Source organism: Camelus bactrianus, chromosome 8 (genome assembly GCF_048773025.1).
Source record: "Camelus bactrianus isolate YW-2024 breed Bactrian camel chromosome 8, ASM4877302v1, whole genome shotgun sequence".
Lineage (NCBI taxonomy): Eukaryota > Metazoa > Chordata > Mammalia > Artiodactyla > Camelidae > Camelus > Camelus bactrianus.
Window position 1 is genome coordinate 75,531,197 of NC_133546.1, and position 20,979 is coordinate 75,552,175.

Genomic DNA, 20,979 nt, shown 5'->3' on the forward strand with positions numbered 1-20,979 from the left:
AGCTTCACATCCATCCCAGATCATACTAAATACATTGCCCCACTGTGGCCAAACCTCCAGGACCAAACTAAGCAAATCAGAAATACTGCTATCTTCATTAAGAATGTTAATGTCTCTAATGAATGGGTAACAAGTCCTTTTAAAAGACAGAATGTTTCTAATTATTTGTTTTCAACAAAATTGAAGAACTCATGTCATACTCGATAGATTATTAGAATAGTTTTTGCTATGAGACCAACATAGGAATTTTGGCTTAGAGCTTAAGAGTCCAAAACATTGAAGAACACTGCTATAAGGCAATGCATTCCAGCTTATTTAATTCTTTACGTGAACAAGGTGGACCTGGGGGGAACCAAATTTATGCTAAACCCTACCTTTTTCTAGCAGTAAGTCATACTCATCAATGACACAGAGTATATATACCAGCAGCAAAACGCTCTGTCTATGTCATCAAGAAATCAACTTCCAAGAAATACAGCTTTTATGCTTAACAGTTAATTATCCAACTTTGTGACACTTATGTTGCTTTGATTTCCTGGTTCCTGCTACTAATTGCAATGTTAACTCAATCCCAAAGAGGGTTTTTTTTTAAATTGAAGCACAGTTGATTTACAATATTATATTAGTTCCAGGTGTACAACAGAATCATTCAATACTTTATAGATTGCATTTCCTTTAAAGTTATTACAAAATAATGGCTACATTTTCCTGCGGTGTATAACATATTCTTCTATTTCATCTACTTTATACAGATAGTTTGTTTCTCTTAACCCCATCCCCCAATCTTGCCCCTCTCCCCAGGGGTAACCACAAGTTTCTTCTCTAGGTCTGTAAGTCTGTTTCTGTTTTGTTAATACAATCATTTGTTTTATTTTTTAGATCTCACAGTCTCAAAGAGTTTTTAAGACAGAAGTTTACAGCCACAAGAATATTTGAAAAATTTGAATTCCATCTATATTTTTGTTACTGCACAGACGTGATAAGGGGGTTAGTAAATAACCTTAAACCTCAAAATGTCATGCTAGGAGAAAATTCGGAGGGAGAGCAGAGATAGAAAAGAGAAAAATATAAATTTTCCAAATGCCATTGAGAAGTATGTTTATTAAATGGATGATGGTAAGTATAAAACGTACAGTATTTAAAATATTCACTGATATAATTAAGTTTCATTTTCAAATGTCAATGTCTGTAACACACTGGAAATCACATGATCTGTGACCATTTAAAATGATGTTTTAAATGTAGACGTCAATTTGAAGCTATCCTAGAGGGCAGGTAATTTAACCAAATTCCTGAGGGAGTTATGTGAAAGAAGATGTTGAGGACCCCTGGGTTATAACCACACTTCTGGGCAGAGACTGAAGTGAGGGGCACAGAGCCTGTGAAGGAAGACCTGGAGGAGTGAGGACCTACTGCACCCACACAGTCAAGGAGGACCCAGGGACACATGGACACACACACACACTCCACTCCAACTGCTACATCGGCCCCAGGCTGACAGGAAACGAGCTCCACAATGTTTTTATTTATGAAAATTGAAGCAACTGAAAAAATAAGAAGCTCAAGGAGGACTTCCTAATAAGTGCCAGTCATCTGATGGCCCCCAGTGTCTCCGTCAAGGCCGTTGGGGCCTGGGTACCACAGCAGCCTGTCAGATCACAACCTCCCTGCCTCCACCGACAGGTGCTGCAGGGAGGCAGACCCCTCACCTTCCCACTTCGGCAAAAGTACCTTCGAAATCTAGCTACTGCTTCTATCGTGTGTTTCAAACAGAGGTTAATTTCATTCCTATGGAGTTGCCCTCTCCTTTGTAACATATTATCTCCTTGATACATTCATTCATTCATGTCATACACCCTAGGTCCATGCCAATAGTAACAAAAAAACCACACCCAGGACCTGCAGGAAGTTTCGCATCCTGCTCTGAGACACACATGCTGACCTGCCAGCATCGCACACGCATTAACCAGCCTTGCACCTCATAACCCTTGGAGGAACATCCTTCTGCCTCTTCCAAACCCAAAGTGTCCTTTGGATGCCTTTTCCTTTCTTGCACCTCACTTTCTTCCAGGACTCCTTAGAGATGAGCCCTGTTAACCCTGGTGTCTCTCATCACTGCAGTAAGCCAGAGGTGCAATTAAGACACCCGATTTACCAGTTCCACCTGGGCACAGACTAATTTGGGAAAGTCAAGCTCCTTCACCTCCTCCTCCAGAAACACAGTCCAGATTTCAGGAGCAGAGATTCATAGGCACTGAATCAAGTGGAACAGGGTAGCTTTCTGGTAGACCTGTCACCTGGGGCAGCCACCCGCAGGGAGGGTGGGGGAAAGAATGTCTGTAACCTGCCCGTGGTTCAGTACTGACAGCAATCAGATGAGGCAGGCAACCTTGCTAATCTCAAACAAGCGTAAGGCCGTGAGGCTGGACTTGAACCTGGGGCTGTTTAACTTCCCAGCTCCCATCCGCCTCCAGGCTCTCACACATGTGCCGAAGTCTCACACTCCGTCAGCTCGCAGCCACCTCCCCTCACCCTTGATAGGCGTTCGCAGGGATGCCTTGCTCCAGACATCAGCATTCACCACGGACAGATCTATCTGCCTCTCCCTTTTCCCATCCCCCTCCCTCCTTTTAGCACTGAAAGCTCTTAGAGTTAGTGCAGGGGTCACCTTTTTCTTTAAGTTACTATCTAAAGGTCTCAACGTTACCCTAAACACACAACATGGTCATCACAACCGCTGTGTGACTGACAATCCCTTTGAAAGGGGCAGCCTCCTTTAGTAACAGTTGCCCAGCTTTGAAGCTGCTTGCAATCTGCTCATGCATTCCACAGATACTAGTGAGCATTCCTAACTGCTGGGCACTAGAGAGATCACAGTGAACAAGGGAAAAGTCCTACCCTTACTCAGTTTATATTCTAGCAGGAGAAGCAGTGAACTGAAACAGACATACTGTACTATGTTATCTAAGCTGATGCTAGGTGCTGTGATGCATCCAACAGTCCATATTAACAATCCCTTGGGACAACTAGACAGATAAATACAGACCTATAGTTTTTCTATCAATTTACTACCCACCTTATCCAGGTTCTATTTTAAAAATTAAACAAAAACCCAAAAACCCAATCCAAAATGGGCAGAAGCCCTAAACAGACATTTCTCCAATGAAGACACACAGATGGCCAACAGGCACATGAAAAGATGTACAGTATCACTAATTATCAGAGAAATGCAAAATCAAAACTACAATGAGGTATCACCTCACACGAGTCAGAATGGCCATCCTTACAAAGTCCACAAACAATAAATGCTGAAGAGAATGTGGAGAAAAGGGAAGCCTCCTACACTGTTGGTGGGAATGTAGTTTGGTACAGTCACTGTGGAGAACAGTACGGAGATCCCTTAAAAAACTAAAATTAGACTTACCATATGATCCAGCAATCCTACTCCTGGGCATATATCTGGAGAAAACTCTAATTGGAAAAGATACATGCCCCCCAGTGTTCACAGCAGCACTATTTATAATAGCTGTTGTAGAAGACATGGAAACAACCGAAATGTCCATTGACAGATGAATGGATAAAGAAGTTGTGGTATATATAATGGAATACTACTCTGTCATAAAAAAGAATAAAGTAATGCCATTTGAAGCAACATGGATGGAACTGGAGATCATCATGCTAAGTGAAGTAACCCAGAAAGAGAAATAAAAATACCACAGGACATCACTTATATGTGGAATCTAAAAAAAAAAGGACACAAATAAACTTATTTACAATACAAAGACAGACCCCCTCCCCAGACACAGAAAACAAACTTATGGTTACCAGGGGGAAAGGGCTGGGGAGGAATAAACTGGGAGTTCAAGATTTGCAGATACTAACTACTATATATAAAACAGATAAACAACAAGGTTCTACTGTAGAGCACAGGGAACTATTTTCAACATTTTGTAATAGCCTATAATGAAAAAGACTATGAAAAAGAGTGTGTATATATATATATATATATATATATATATACACACATGTATATATATATATATATATATATATCTGAATCACTATGCTATATACTAGAAATCAACACAACACTGTAAACCAACTACACTTCAATTAAAAAAAACAAGAAAGAGCTCAAAAAAATTAACAAAAGATTTGCCTAATAGGTGATCTGAAAAGCAGATGTAAGCAAGTAAAAGCATAACCCTCACACTGTGCAAATACACAGACTTACATAAAGACATGTCAGCGTCTAGGAAGAAGAATCTAACTAACGGGCGTGATTTCAATACCACTTCCAAACACAAAGAAGCCGAAGACTTCTTTTCTTTATAGGTCAGGTGTGGGGGAGATGCTAACTTTTCTCCCAGAGATAAGCACATTTGACCCGCGGAAGATGTGAGGTGCCTGCCTAATCTTGCACCTTGTCCCCTAGGCCATCGAGACCTCCTGCAGTGAGGACATCGTTTGGCTCTCTGGGTATCCACACGTCCTCTCTTCTCAGGTTTGCAAACATGGCTTGTTCCACCGGGATAGCTCTTTCCCCTGCCCTCATCACACCCCAGGCTCCGTGATCTTCAGGTGTCAGCTCAAAGCTCACGAAGGCAGAAGGAATCGGGCAGAGTGGTACACTATTACTGCTAAGATCCAATCATCTTAGGTAACGGAAATCCCAGTTAGTGGAGAATGTCCAGCATTGAGCACATTTGGCTTTCACTGGAGAGATCAAGGTACGATGGATAAACACCTGGGTTGCAGGAACCACCTGCCTGAGATTCTGCATGCAACTTACCTCCTGTTTAGAGTTCTCTTTTCACGGATGGGGGAGACAGATGGGAGAAAACAAAAACTACTGAGTTTTTAATTATTTGGGGAAAATAATAATAATAATAATCATCTAGGGAAAATTCTAGTCCCAGAAGAATCAGACAAGAAAATTAACGAAGCTTCGACCAACGAGGGAGGAGCTTGGTGAATCCAGCAGTGAGGGCCAGCAATGGGCAGCATCGCCAGCTCACAGGTTCCTATAAGCAAGAGCTGAGCCCCAGGGAGGAGGTGCCTCAGCTCCCTGTCCACAGAAGCAACAGGCAGGGGTCTGTCACCCACGTGACCTTGAGCTCAAATTGGCTCAGGTCCCCAGCTCCTCTCCTCCATCCCAATGGTAAACCACCGAGCCCATCTGAAACAATCCAGTCCTCATTCCCCATTTCCATTCCCTCCAGAAAATTATTCTCCTATTCAATCTGTCTGCCCTGACAGGGTATGTGCCCGGCAGCTACAGTTGCTGATGGACACGTATCAACCAAGGAAAAGAATTAATGTTTTATCTTCTTGCAGAAATGATCAGTCCTTACTTGTTCACAAGAATACAGTTTCAAAAAATATAAGATGGCAGTTGGCATATGAACTTGGGAGTTTTCACCTGACTTGAAAAAATAATCTAAAAATCAAGTGGTCTACTGGTGAGATAGTGAGGGAAGAGAGAACTTTCATCAGACAGAATTACATCGTGAAGAAAAGGTCAGAAGAGAAAAGCAGAAGTTGACAGAGCCAAGAAGACGGACCTATACGTATAATTGAATCACTGTGCTGCAGACCTGAAACTAACACAACGTTGTAAATCAACTATACTCCAATAAAAATAATAAAAAAAGAAGACAGACCTGAGTTCAAGTATGGCAGAAGTTAGAACAATATCAGAGGACTCTGCTGGTCGAATGCTTTGCTTAAGGCAATGACGTACATCCATCCAACCGTACGTGCCAAGCGAGATGGGCGGTAGGACGCCCAGGGAACAGGCCCCAGAACCACGCACTGGGTCTAAGATCCTATCCCTGAACAGCTGCATGACTTTTCCAGTTACTTCCTACTGCTTTAGCTCTTCTGTAAAATGGGGATCAGTGATTCTATTGATCAGGGTAACAACGATATTAGATTCATTTAAAAAATCCTTGCACTCTTTATCAAAGACCTGTGTTCATGCTTAAACATCAGCATGAGGATGGGGGTGGCGGGACAGCACCAGAACCTCCCCCAGGTGCCGCTGAGGATCAAGTATGTTAATACATCTAAAACCCTAAACGTGGTTCCTGGCCTGTAGTAAGTGCTCATTTAGCTTGTATCCATGGTAAAGGGTATTTTATTTATTTTTATTTATTTTTTAGCTAACTTTTTTTAATGGGGGTACTGGGGATGGGACCCAGGACCTTGTGCATGCTAAGCACATACCCTTACCACTGAGCTATACCTTCCCCCACTGCCAGGGGTAAAGGGTATTTTAAACACTTATTTAAAGTCGTACACAAAAATTGCCTAGTATTAACAATGGATTATCTCAGTTTATTTCTGTGAATTGGAAATCTATTCCCAACCTACGTAACTACCCTACCTACCAATCTATGGACTGGTAAAGCAATTTGATTTGTGTTTTGAGGGGGGAGAATTTGAGAACCCTGCAAAACTTAAATTCCCTGCTTGGCAAGTCAAATATAAGCAATGTTAGCTTAATGTATACAGACCAAGCAAATATTTCATCAGAGTCCAAAAGGTTTGAATGGTGGGGGGGGGCGGTACAGCTCAAGTGGCAGAGTGTGTGCTTAGCATTCACGAGGTCCTGGGATCAATCCCCAGTACCTCCATTAAAAAGTTAATAAATAAACCTAATCACCCCCACCACCCTAAATAAAGGCATATTTATTTAAAATAAAAAGGTTTGACTAGACATATCTGAACATTACTGAATTCTGTACCAAACCCCCCACTATTTGAGCAGCCCCCGGAATAGGTAATAAATAAGAGTGTTGACTTTGGTCCTTCTACTCTGCTTTTGTAGCGGGCCTTAAAAGCAATGACTATTCCATTACTGTTCACACAAGAGAAAATTTACCAGCCTGTAATTTAGAGGCAAGTAGAATAGACAGGAGAAAATGGATACGCATGACCGTTTCCAAGAAGCAGCAGACAACAGTCTCAGTGCTTAAAAGACACACATTTGTTGCGCCAAATGATAATCTGGACGTGGCTTCATGTCTATTCATGAGAAAGAATAATCAGTGAAAAAATAGATTGGAGGTCGAAGGAGGAAGGAGAAAAGACAACAAGAAGACGCAGATGGGAGAATGCCTTTGAAACCCAAATAGTGATCTCTGGTCCCTTAAAATATCCACATCCAAGTGAAAACTGCTGGGGTCCAAGGGGAGCCCTGTCAAAAATTAGCCATAATTCAAGTTCTCTGAATTCAGGTGGAGTAAAGAGAAAGCACAGATTTCACACTGATAGCCTGAGAAAATGGATTGTCATTTTCACACACACATTTTACAAAATTCTCACATTTGATCAGATGTATGGTGTGATGATTAATATGCTTTTTTGGGGGGTATAGCTTATAGCTCAGTGGTAGGGCACATGTTTAGTATGCATGATGTCCCAGGTTCAATCCCCGGTACCTCTACTAAAAATAGATTAATAATAAACCTAATTACCTTCTTCCCCCTCTGCAAAAAAATGTTTTTAGATGGGGAGGAAGAAAATACAAGGGGCCACATTTCAGGTAAAATTGTCTTGGTATGTTACACCTCAGAGAACCTTCGAGGTTTCTTCACTTTAAAAAGATTGCTTAGCATCCACCAAGTAACTGTATCCAGGGTAGAAGGAAAGGGAGGTCTCTGGTCTCCTTTCAGGAAACACATATAGAAGGGGGAGGGTAGAGCTCAGTGATAAAGCGAGTGCTTAGCATGCACGAGGCCCTGGGTTCAATCTCCAGTACCTCCATTAAATAAATAAATAAACAAACCTAAATAAAACCTCCCCCAACAAACAAAAACAAAAAAGAATTGCTTAAAAAAAGGCTAAATTTAAAAAAAGTGTATATATATATACATGAATGAAACACAGAACTTACTACTCAGGGGGAAAAGTGGCAAACACTGTGAATTTGAATATCCTTTGGATTGTGTCTCTAATGAGCCCCACAGAAAGGGAGGAAAATATAAATGCATCAGAAAAGAGGCAGGACAGAACTAACCCTCACTCCTCTACCCGCTCAGCACACGAACAGCTGAACAGCATCCAACAGAAGATCCAAGCAAAGGGCCTCTCTAATTCTCTGCTTGCCAAGAATATCTTCCAAATGCAGGTGAATTAACTGAGTCCCTTTCTGAGCCCCTTAAGTGTTTCAAAGTCGGCTTGTTTTCCAGTCTCACCTCGTTACATTTAAAGTTAAAATTTTTAAAGTTTTTTTCCTCCCTGCTTGGAAAGTGCTGCTTTTTTATAACCTTTCAATTTAACTCATCTCCAAAGATGAAAGCACCTTCCCCTGAAAAGTGTCAGCTTTAAACTGAAGAAAGCTTGGCAGATTTTCTAGCAGAGAACAGAAATCTGATCAATAGGGTTATGGAAAATGGGGTAGAAACAGCTACGTTTGTGTGTGGTTGTCGCTTTTATGAGAGCAGTGCCAATACTTTGCAAATAAGCTTTTCCGGAGAGCTAGATTGACAGGGCGCATGGGTGGCAGGCAGGCAGGATTACCTGTGAGCTACAGGGCAAAGCCCCATCAATGTCACAGGGAGAGCCTGAGACACTGGGAACTTGAAAAACTCCAACCATCTCCATCTCCGGTGGACAGCCCAGCTTCTGTGCCTACAATTCACACTGAGCTTCATTTGCAAGTGGATTTGGTTATTAGATGTAGGATTCTTCAGTGCAACTATTCCTTTCCTGGCACACAGCTCAGTTGAAAGGGGAGCCTGGGAATTAGCTAGCTGTATGGGAGAAGAAAGCCCCACTCCAGTGACCAGGGAGGAATAATTGAACACAGGGCGCCCTTAATTTAATTTGGAGACCTTTCCTTCATTTGCAGCCAATGCTTAGTGAGCTAATTTGTACCTGGTTCATTGTCTCCCTTTTATCTTATCTACGTTAACATCAACCATGGAAATTAGAAGCACTATGAATAAAAGATGAAGCCTGACTTGGGACAGTCTTTCCTTAAGTCCAGTGAATTACCTAAAATCTCATTTGCATGTGCACAGTATTCAGGGCTCAGAAAGATGCCTGGGTCCTACAGCATCCCTGATCAGCAGCTTCCCTTCCCTGGATGAGCTGTAGTTTCTGGACGTTTAAACTGGTCCTCCCTTTCCTCCAAGAAGCAATGTCTAGTCTGTAATGCACAGGGAATCATTAATCCTAGAAATGGTGTAGGGGACCCCAACCCACCAATGCACAAGACTCAGGATGCATAAACTCCACTAATCTGACTCTTGAGAGAGTTCAATACTGCTTGCAGTACAAAGAAACGAATGTGATGTAAAAAAGAAGATTCAATGTCTCAACATATATGCCCGGTGGATAGACAGACACCTGCTCTGCCCAAAAACACTGTGCTGGGGAAGGGGTGGTGGGTGAGAATAGGCCTGGTCATAAAATTCCTGCCTGGGAGGAACCTCTAGGAGCTAGAGGACTTAAATTCTAAGTGTATCATGTGTATTATGCTTTTTAAAAATCCCTTCTGTTGTGTACTTTCTAGACTTGGCGCCTCTCCTTGAAAAACAGCTGCGCATGCTCTGAAGCTTATTTTGAATATTTCATTACTTCCAACTGTACAACATTTTCGTGCCTTGAAAGTTTTGCATTTTTTTCCCCTATATAGTTCCCTTGGGCCAAAGCTGCTTTTTCACCCCACCCTCTCCTCTTGCTTTTATCTTCTTTTTTCCCCCTAGGGACCGATGAAAAAAACCTACTGGATTCTTCTCTTGCTGCTTAATATCCACCACCAACAAGCCTTCCTTTCAGTCTGGGAAGCGTTAAAGGAAGACAGTGTTCTGGACCGTTTCACTGCCTGAATGTGCCAACTCCTCCCCTCCATCCAACTCCTTACACCAACAGGCTAGAAGCTGGGAAGAAACTGAAAATCACTCCCCGTCATAGCCCATCCCTCTAAAAGGTTCATTAATAGTGTTGTGCATTATTTTAGTTACACAAGACCACACATTTTCATGGGTAAGGCAATGTTCAAGTTGTAGAAGGAAAAAAAAAAGAGACTAAGGTTTAAAATGCTGGTATGCTGAAATGTAAATGTCTTTGCTTCAGAATACAAACTACATGTTTGGGGGAAAGAGTGCACAAGCATGATCACAAAAATAACCCAACTGAAAAAAAAATCAGATGGCACCTCTTATCTTGGTTTTACTGAAGACCATACGATGCAACGACAGGCTTACTGATTTCTTTGGAAGAAACAGGAAAAGAAAGCTCTCCATCTGAAAGCATGTTAAAGAAAAGGTGAGGAGCAATTAAGACTGGTCCTTTTATTCATGAAGCAGGAGAGGATGCATAGAAATGAGGGCAGCAATTGCCCTTAAGGAATGGATTTTTAAAGCCACAGAGGCAGAAACATTGAGCTGGAAGGGCAGAGTAGCTCTGTTCTAAGATTAAGAAAGCAAATCAGAGATGTTAGGACGAAAGCACGGGGCGTTTGTGATTACTAGACATACAGATTGTTCAGTTGACTTGGGGGGACAGGGTGGGCAGGGAGGAGGGGAGGGACAATACAGTCTCAGAGGCTGAATGTCAGGAATTTGGGGGAGAGGAAGGCAACAGTCCCACAGGATGTCCAAAAAGCCAAGATTTTTCTGCTACGTTTGTGGAGGAGGAACAAGAAAACGGACAAAACCATGCAACCCCGTCTCACTGGCAGCAGCGCATGCACCCACCACACTCAGACTGCAAAATACCCGCCTCAAACACGAGCACCTGCTCTAACCCCGTGCTGGCTGGCTGGCGCACCTGCGGCCTTCCAAGGGCAATTCGGCCGCCTCAGCAGCGGTGGACCGGGCTGCACCGAGGACCGGGCTGCGACGGACCCTGGACACGAGTAGCCAAAGAGAGGCCTAGAGAAGGGTCAGGGAAAGTGCCAGGCAGTCCCAGCTGGCACCTTGGGCTGCGAAAAGCCATAATCACACGGCCGGACAGTCGCAACTCGGTTGCCAGAGGGTTTCCTTGAAAGGGGGGTAATCTTTAGCGTCAGAAAGGGCCTGCTGGAAGCAGAGGTGGAGGGAAGACCCCCTAGAAGTCAGTGTTGTCACTAAGAACCAGTTCCGTCCCAGAAGACGGTACGAGGGAAATGTGCGTCTGGGCTGATTTTCAGTCACTACTTTCACTGCCCTCCCTATACCGTTCTAGCCTCAGAAACACACCTGTGTGCGCTGAAAGGCCTCGTAGAACACCAAGCCCCCGCCCCCCCTTTCGCAGCCGGGCCCCACGGGACTCCATCCTCAGGCCAGCCCAAGCCCAGTTCCTAGAAATCATCCCCGCTCCCCCTACCTGCGCCACCGACTGGGCCCCATCGCGGGGTTGGGTGGACTCCCTCCTGGAACTGCAGTGGTCCTCCCACCCGCTCTCCATCCCCGCCGGCTCGCAGAGGGCTGCGGAGCGCTTCACGGGGAATCTGAAAAGGCGCGCGGGGAAGCGAGCGCTCCAAAGAGCCGCGGCGGCGGGACTGGGCGTCCGGGGTCGGGGCGGGGCGGGCCGGGGGACCCCTCCCTTCTGCCCACCCCCCACTTCTGCCCACCCCCCCCCAACTAGCCGGGGCACGCGAGCCGATACCTCCTGGAAGAGCTCCAGACTGTAGGTGTTGTCGTCGTCGGCGAAGAAGAGCACGCCTGGCTGCGCGCGCTGGTGCTGGTGCCGGTGCCGCTGGCGCAGCCAGGCCAAGCCGGCGTTGCGCTGCTCGGTGGCGCGCGGCAGCCCGGGCCGCTTGTAGCGCCGCGGCGTGGGCACGTGCAGGTGCGTGCAGGGCAGCCCGGCCCGCGCCAGGAAGCGGCTCACCAGCTCGCTGCGCGCCGCCGCGTCCTCCACCAGGATCCAGTGCAGCTGCGCCACCTGGCGGAACGTGTTGGCCAGGCGGGTCAGCTCGGCTTTCTGCACCGGGCGGCTGTAGGTGGGCGTGATGGCATAGATGGTGGGCAGCTCGGGTGGCGGCGGCGGGCGAGAGGCGTTGCGCTTCTCCCAGCCGCGCCCCAGGCCGGCCCGGCGCAGCGGGAGTCGGGCGCCCCCGCGGCCCAGCGCATAGGGAGAGAAGTAGGGACGCGGGGTGAGCGGGGGCGAGGGCCTGCGCGTGTCCACGTCGAGCATGATGATGACGATCAGGATCCAGGGCAGGAGGATGAAGAAGCGGCTGCACAGCGCGGACTTCATGGTGCGCGCTCCCCCTGCCTCTCGGACGCCCCGTGCCGGGACGAGCCGGGGGACCCCAACGCGCAGGTTGGACGGCGGCGGCGCCCGCGCTCAGAAAGCCGTGGCCGGTGCGCTCTCCATAGGGTTGCGGGGCGCTGCGGGCGCGGGGAAGCCGGGGCCACGGGGCTTAGCGCGGGTGCCGAAGAGCTAGGGCTCTCCGGAGCGCAGGCGGGCGGGCAGGCGTTGCCCCTTCTCCGGGTAGTCGGCGGGAAGCGGGACTCGGTCCAGCCGCGTGCTGCTGGCCCCGGAGCGGTGCCGAGCGCCGGGAAGCTGGTGATCCCTCAGCGCTCTGTCCGGAGAGCGGGAGCTGGGAGACGTCCCGCGTCGATGCGGCCAAAGGGACTCTAGCCGTGCGCCCCCGAGGCGCTCTCGGAGGCACCTTCAGGGGCGAGAGGCAGGCTTGCCTTCGTCACATCCCAGCCGGGGCAGCGAGGACCGGAGGGGCCGCGGGGGATGCCGTGACCCCAGCTCCGTTCGCGCGCCGCCGCGAAAACCCGCACTCCGGTCCCTCGCTCTGCTCTTCCTTCTCGGAACCTCTCCCGGCTCCGGCAGCAAGATCCCAAAGCCAGGAAAGAAAGAAAAAGCGAGGGGGCGGGGGCGCTGCAGACTCCAGCGTCTTCCTGGTCCTCTGGTGGGAAGACAGCGACGCTGCTACTGGCGGGGAGGGGCTGGGAGGGCGAGGCGGGGAGGGGGCCCGGCCCTCCGCGGGGTTTAGCGCTGACGGCCCCGAGGGCCAGCTCTGGAGGCGGCTGCCGCACAGACCAGAAGGAGCGGGAAGAGGGTCCCCGCCAGGCGCCGCGACCCCCGGGCAGGGTGGGTGCTCGCTCGCCGATCCCCGCTTGCTCTCAGCTCTCTGAAATACTGCAAGGTCTTTGGCGATCAGCCTGGAAAACCCATGCACGTGCGGAAAACTCGGGAGACCCTGGTGGTAGAGGTAGGGGGGTGGGGAGGCCAAGGATACCTTCTTTGGCTCCGAGCCGCGGGGTTCGTGTGCCGGGGGTGGACCGAACAGCGCCAACCGAAAGGGCTTTCATGGAAAGGCAGTAATCAATAGAAGCCCCGGGAGACGGAGGGGGGCCGTAAGGGGTGTTCGGCATGTGAGATGGCCCCGGAGAAGGAATCAGTCCGAGCGTTTGCTGCCCGCCTGCAGTTAGGTCATTGCGCGAGAATTCCTAAAACTCCAGCTGAGTGTGGTTAACTTATTTTCCTTCGGTAATTTGAAGTCAAGCTTCCTCACCGTTCGCTGCCATCAGAATCATGCCGTTTGACCCTCCCAACTATTCTTTCAAGGAGGCCTGGAAATTAGAATCGCCTTCATTTTCCGGATGAGGAAATTGGGGCTCAAAGTTGGGAATGATTTCTCCGAGGTCAGTGGCAACGGCTAAGTGGAAATGGGACATGGGTCCCCCGAATCTAGCCAGCGGCCTCCTCACTGCGCGACCTGCAGACACCTCTCCAGACACAACCCCACTGGGCAGGCCGGCCCAGCTGCATGTAAACATGGTGCGCTCAGAACCCAGCAGAGCGGAGGATGACGTGTGGAGCCGTGACAGCGTCTGGAAGACTTGAGCAAACATGGGCGCTTGGTTTGGATTTCTTTCTATCTAGCGGACCTACTAGCTGCGTCCCTGGCTGTGATGTACTGGGATGAACGAAGAAGGGCCACGCTCCAGGGTCACGTCCCAGGAAGGTGCTTGCAAAGCAGCAGGAAAGCCTCCCCCCCCCCCCCAGCCTATGATAAATAATTTCTCAGCCCATCTTCCCTCAGCTGTCTGTCTTCCTCGGTCTTGTTCACAAATAAATCCCTCTGATCGCGCGTTCAGAGCGCGGGAGCAGAGGAGCGCTCTGGGGTGGATGCCCTCTGCTCAGCTGTTCTGATGCTTCTGAGTTTCTCTGCCCTGCCCTGGCTGACTCCGCCCATCATCCATCAGGCCTTGGCTCGTCTGTGGATTTCCCTAACTTCCCTTTCAGAGTCTGAAACCTTAGAGTGAAATTTATAGATAGAATCCCACCCGCCACCCTTGCAAGGGCTGGCCTTCTGTGCCAACCGCCCAGTTTCACCTATAACTCATACTTCAAATGGGCAGATCAGTGCCTCCAAGACATAGAAGACAATCCGTCAGACCCTTTCCCATGTTCGCGGATAGCCTAAGGGGCCTCTGAAAACAACACAACCTCGGGAAAACGCGTCCAGGTCAGGCTTCGGGGTGCGCCCTGGGAAGTCACGGTCACCATCTTGGGGGAGGCAGAAGGACCACGAGGGAGGGAATTCAGTAGAGGCTTCTCTTAAATACTGGAAAGCAGCGCACACATCTTCCCACCCCGGCAACGATTACTGAAGTCTCTTTCATCCTGCTCGAATTTTTTAATATAGTCGAACAGAAATGCCTTGTGTGTCAGCTGTAGTAAAGTTTGAGTGGTTACAGAATTGTACTTAAAAGCATCACTAATCCTGGTTAGTAGGGAGCTCTTGGTTATTCAAAAACCATAAAACCCATTTCCCAATTGCTGCTTCTCCAGCAACCGGGGCGTTTCAGATATGAAACTCTTCTATTTATTTAATTTTTGTTTGTTTGTTTTTTGAGACACTTTTTTAAAAAAGCAATCCAATTTTCGAATTTAATTTGAGGTGTTGACTCGCGCTCAGGATTCACAAGCATTTGGACAACACAACACTTAATTAGCATACCTCCATCAAGGAAGTCAGTGTATCTTTTCTGCTATCCTTAGTCAGCACTTGCACCCAGGTTAACCTCATCCAGTCATCTGCTGGCAGCATCATGGTTCTTGGAGTCAGGTAGACATGGCCTTGACTCCCAGCATTGATTCCCTCTGGGCTGCTTGGGCAACTTTAGAAACTCAATGTGCTTTTCAATCCCTCAGTTTCCTCTTCAGGGAAGTGGAATTAATAATACATACTCCATCAAAATCTTGTAAGGATTAAATAGGATAAGTTAGGTAAAGTATTTTTGCAGAGGAGTTGACATTATGCAGGCAGTCATTAAATGATGTTTAAATACAAATAATATTTCCTCAAAAGCACGTCTTACCCTAGGGGCTCTGTATGATCTTCCTGATGATGCATTGAAATAGGGCCCCCACCTGTGGAGGAGGTGTTAGTGTGCATGGTAGAGTCTTTCCAACTTGGGCTAGAGAGGGGAAGAAAGAGGAAATCAATTTGCCCCAAATACAAGGTGCACTTATCACACAATCAGGATGGCATGATTCCAAGTGACATTTATTTCAAGTGACTGGATATGTCATCTTGTTTTACCTTCAGTGACTCAAAAATGTGGGCCCCCACCTTTCATGATCAAGTCTGAGCAAAGCCATAAAGATACAAAAATTACTAAGAATGTCCATTTGAAACACAATGCTTTCAACAACAATGCATCCTGCTTTTAAAAGATTTAGAGAATTTATCAGGTGCTAGAATGGAACCAGCTTCTTTAAATGGCAGCTTGAAGGAAATGTCATTTTTATAAAGATCATCACTAGTAGCTGTCGTACGTTTCCATGTTGTTTATGCTATTCTTCCATAAAACAAATTAAGAATGATCTGCAGTTGATAATGAAGGTTGATGCAAGTTACTAGAGTAATTAAAATGATTACCTGACTTCAGAGCTTCTGTACATCCTCTTGGTGTTTATTTTCATTTAATCTCCCTAATTATTTGTGTAACAAAGTGAACATTGCTTCATCTGTACTAATGAAGCTTTGGATTGCTGGCATCAGCCGCTATGTTTCAGCATTCAGCTGTTATTCTGAAATAAACAAAGGTTAAAAAAAAACCCTCATCTGGAGAGTCAACAAAAAACATATTGCATAATCACTAAACATTTACATTTTGCCTCCATGCATAATTTGCAACTGTAACTTCTGCAGGAGAAAGATTGCAATACAATGAGTGTACTATATAGAACTGATCCCATTAGACACTTGAGCCTGTGGTTCTGCTAATGTGATGAAATCAGCCTTCAAGTGAGCATTTGGGGACAGACATCTTTGATATTCTTCACTAAGAAAGAGATCAAGAAAAAAACTATACACAATTAAGTGTTTGTAAATATCTATATGATAATATTATGGGCATGTAAATCAGATTATAAAAAGAATCAGCTAATTCATGTGGGAGTAATAATGTACTGTGAAGGTATTGATAATCGATGCCTACCTGTATGTGAACATAAACATTTCTGTTAAAATATCAGATACAATTATGTAAAAGAATGATGTCAAAATAAATAATTATAATAGTCCCAAATTCCAGGGATACATGACAGTTTCATTGATGACTGTCAGAAAAATGACATCCAAACCACATACTAAATGGTTCATTTGGTTTATTTTATTTTCCTGCATCTGGATCCTCTTCAAATATCACTTTTGCTTTAGAATTGTTCTAAATTTTAGTGCTTCCTTAATACTTTAGACATTTGCAGCTATTGTGTACAAAATGTGGCAGTAGAAGTAGTTTGTCAGTAAAACCCTACTTTTATCGGTTGGGTCGGGATCAGATTTGTTCAGGGAAAGTGGTTTTCCTAGAAAATTAGAAATTGGCAATTTATTCTAACAATTTTATTGAAAAATAATTTCATTTAATTTGAATAATAGCTGGAGATAAAGCATGCCACTGTTCCTCCTTTCCTCTTTATTAATGAATTAGGAGGCACCAAAAAACCCAATGAAACATGCATGAATGCATATGAGCATCCTTAAAATTTTTTCCTCACTGTCTTAAATATTGGCATTTACATTAAAATGGACATTCATTAGAAATAGGATTTTACCATAAAACTACATAACCTACCTTTCACGGTCATCATGAGAATCAAAAAAATACTGTAGATGAAAGTACTTTAAACACTGTAACGTAGTTTACATGTGTAAAATAGAAGAGGGACATGAGACAAGAGTGGCCATGAGTCGGTAATTGTTGAAGTTGCACTATTACACATGGGGATTCATAATTTTACTGGGCTTATTTTTACATGTTTCAAATGTCCCACAATTGAAGGTTAAATTACATAAGTGATTACATACTACTGTTTGTTTACCACAGTGGTACTGCTGGACCCAGAAGCTGGGTGGGTAGATTATCCCATGTCTCACTGAATCAATCTCTTAGTCCTGAGACGAGGTCAGTCAAACTGTTATGTCCTATTTCAGGAGGCAGTGGTGCAGGTGGAAGCTGGGGTGAGGGGAGCGCATCTAAATTAGAGCTTTATGTAGAACAAGTAACAGTCATCTAATAAGGGACATTTCTGTGGAAACAAAAGAAAAGCAAAGGTTAATGATCAGAACAAACTGTAAACTCAGTTTTGGAGTCCAGAGGGCAGTGGTTCAAAAACATTTTTAGATGTTGGACTTGAAGCATTGCTAGATGGTGGAGTGAGAACAACAGTGAAAACCCAACGATTTTTTGTTTGTTGGTTGGTTTGACAGTCTCTGAAGACGGCACCTGGTGTTGTGTGTTAGAGTGAACCTTCTCAGTGGTCTACAGCGGGCGTGAAGGTTGTCTGTGCATGATCTGTTGTGGTGATGTCTTCAAAATGCATACCAAGCCATCCAGCTGCAGCTTGCAGAACTTCGGGAAAAGGGCAGTTTCAGTTTTTCACGATGTCAAATCAGGAGGGTGGGAGAAAAATTGAAAACATTAATTATCCACCAAATGGCAGGAGCTGGATTACAAAGAGGGGAAAAAGCTCAGTCCGTGAACATGGCACTGTTCAACAACCCACAATGTTGGGGAAAAACAGAATTTTCCCAAAAATCACCCCCATTTTTATCAAAGATAATCAAAGCAAGACTAATTTGTTTGTAAAACAAGTCTACTCTCTTGAAACTTGGCTTGATTATCTACATAAGTACAAGTATACTGACTTATACAGGCTTTTTAAAAAAATAATTGAAGTGTAGTTGATTTATGATGTGTTAGTTTCTGGTGTACAGCATAGTGATTCAGTTATATACATATATGTATTCTTTTTCATATTCTTTTTCATTTTAGGTTATTATAAGATAATTTATTTCCCTGTGCTCTACAGTAAGATCTTATTGTTTATCTATTTTACATATGGTAATACGTATCTACTAATCTCAAACTGCAAATTTATCCCTCCCCATTCTTTCCCCTTTGATAACCATAGTTTGTTTTTTATGTCTGTGGGTCTGTTTTGTAAATAAGTTCATTTGTATCATTTTTTAGATTCCACATATAAGTGATATATGATATTTGTCTTTGTGTGACTGACTTTACTTAGTATGATAATCTTTAGGTCCATCCATGTTGTAGCAGATGACATTTCATTCTTTTTATGGCTGAGTAGTATTCCATTGTGTGTGTGTGTGTGTGTGTGTGTGTGTGTGTGTGTGTGTGTGTGTGTGTATGAAAACTTTTTTATTCATTCATCTGTTGGTGGACATTTACGTTGTTTCCATGTCTTGGCTATTGTAAATAGTGCTGCTATGAACATTGGGGTGGGGTGCAGGTGTCTTTTTGTTTTTGTTTTTTTTTTAACTTTTTTTTTATTCAGTTATAGTCATTTTACAATGTGTCAAATTCCAGTGTAGAGCACAATTTTTCAGTTATACGTGAACATACATACATTCATTGTCCCATTCTCTTTTGCTGTGAGCCACCACAAGATCCTGTATATATTTCCCTGTGCTACACAGTACAATCTTGTTTATCTATTCTACATTTTGAAATCCCAGTCCCTTCCCATCCCCTGTCCCCCTGGCAACCACAAGTTTGTATTCTATGCCTATGAGTCTGTTTCTGTTTTGTATTTATTTATTTATTTATTTATTTATTTATTTATTTATTTATTTAAGATTCCACATATGAGCGATCTTATATGGTATTTTTCTTTCTCTTTCTGACTTACTTCACTTAGAATGACAATCTCCAGGGACATTCATGTTGCTGCAATTGGTGTTATGTTGTGGGTTTTTATGGCTGAATAGTATTCCATTGTATAAATACACCACATCTTCTTTATCCAGTCATCTGTTGATGGATGTCTTTTTGAATTAGAGTTTTCTCTGGCTATATACACCCTGAATGGGATTGCTGGGTCATATGGGAGCTCAATTTTTAGTTTTTAAAGGAATCTCCATTCTGTTTTCCATAGTGGCTGCACCAAATGACATTCCCATCAACAATGTAGGAGATTTTCCTTTTCTCTACACCTTTTCCAGCATTTATCACTTGTGGACTTTCAAATGATGGCCATTCTCACTACTGTGAGGTAATACCTCATTGTAGCTTGCTGTCTTTTTGATGATAGCCATTCTGATAGGTGTGAGGTGGCATCTCACTGTGGTTTTGATTTGCATTTCCCTGGTAATTGGTGATGTTGAGCATCTTTTCCTGGACCTTTTGGCCACTCATATGTATTCTTTGAAAAATATTTATTCAGGTCCTCTGCCCATTTTTTAACTGAGTTGTTTGTTTTTTGATGTTAAGTTATATGAGTTCTTTGCATATTTTGGCTATTAACCCCTTATTGAACATACAGTGCAAATACCTTCTCCCATTCAGCAGGATGCCCTTTCATATTTTTGATGTTTTTTTTTCCACAGTGCAAAGCTTTTCATGTGGTCCCATTTGTTTATTTTACTACTGTTCCCCATGCCCAAGGAGACATATCCAATATCCAAAAACCTATTACTAAGGCCAATATCAAAGAGCACGCTGTCTATGTGTTCTTCTAGGAATTTTACGGTTTCTGCTCTTACAGTTAGTCTTTAATCCATATTGAATTTACTTTGGTGTCAAAAGGTAGTCAGGTTTTTATGTAGCTGTCCAGCTTCCCCAGCACAATTTTTGGAAAAGGCAGTCTTTACCCCATTGTATGTGCTTATCTCTTTTTCAAGATTAATATAAGTGTGGGGTTATTCCCGGCTCCCTACTCTGTTCCATTGATTTACGTGTCTGTTTTTGTGCCTGTCCCATACTGTTTTGACTCCTGTAGCTTTGCAGCATAGTTTGAAACCAGGGAGTGTGATAGCTCCAGCTCTATACTTCTTCTTCAAGACTAGTTTGGCTATTCAGGGCCTTTTGAGTTTCTGTGCAAATTTTAGAATTACTTCTTCTAGTTTTGTGAAAAATGTCTTTGGTATTTTGATAGGGATTGCACTGAATCTGTAGCTTGCCTTGGGTAGTATGAACATTTTAACAATATTAATTCTTCTAATCCATGAGCATGGTGTAATTTTCCATTTATTTATATTGCCTTCAATTTCTTTTCACCAGTGTCTTATATTTTTCCAAGTACAGGTCTTTTATCTCCTTGGTTAGATTAATTGCTAGATACTTTATTCTCTTTGATGTAAATGAGATTGTATTCTTTCTCTTTCTGATAGTTCATTGTTAGTGTATAGAAACACAATAGATTTTTTGTATATTAATTTTGTATGCTACAACTTTGCTGAATTCATTTATTCCAACTTTTTTGATGGTGTCTTATAGGATTTTCTATGTATAGTATCAAGTCATCTGCAAACGGTCACAGTTTTACTTCTTCCTTTCCAATTTGGATTTATTCTATTTCTTTTTCTTGTCTGATGGCTGTGGCTAGGACTTCTAACACTATGTTGAATGAAAATCGGGAGAGTGGGCATCCTTTTCTTGTTCTTCTATTCTTCTCCCGAGATTGGTGAGCATCTTTATAATCATTACCTTGAGCTCTTTACCAGGTAGATAGCTTTATCTCCATTTCATTTAGTTTTTTCTGAGGGTT

At 44.3% G+C, this 20,979-nt stretch overlaps 1 protein-coding gene across 1 annotated transcript in view; it reads right to left on the reverse strand.

Annotated features, from left to right (window-relative positions):
* Positions 1-12,302, reverse strand: part of B3GAT2 (beta-1,3-glucuronyltransferase 2) — a 79,258-nt gene extending 66,956 nt beyond the window's left edge. The window contains exon 1 of the mRNA XM_074368762.1: positions 11,602-12,302. Coding sequence (XP_074224863.1) covers positions 11,602-12,192 — 591 coding nt within the window. The 5' untranslated portion in view covers positions 12,193-12,302. The remainder of the gene's footprint in view (positions 1-11,601) is intronic.
* Between the last annotated feature and the right edge of the window lie 8,677 nt (positions 12,303-20,979).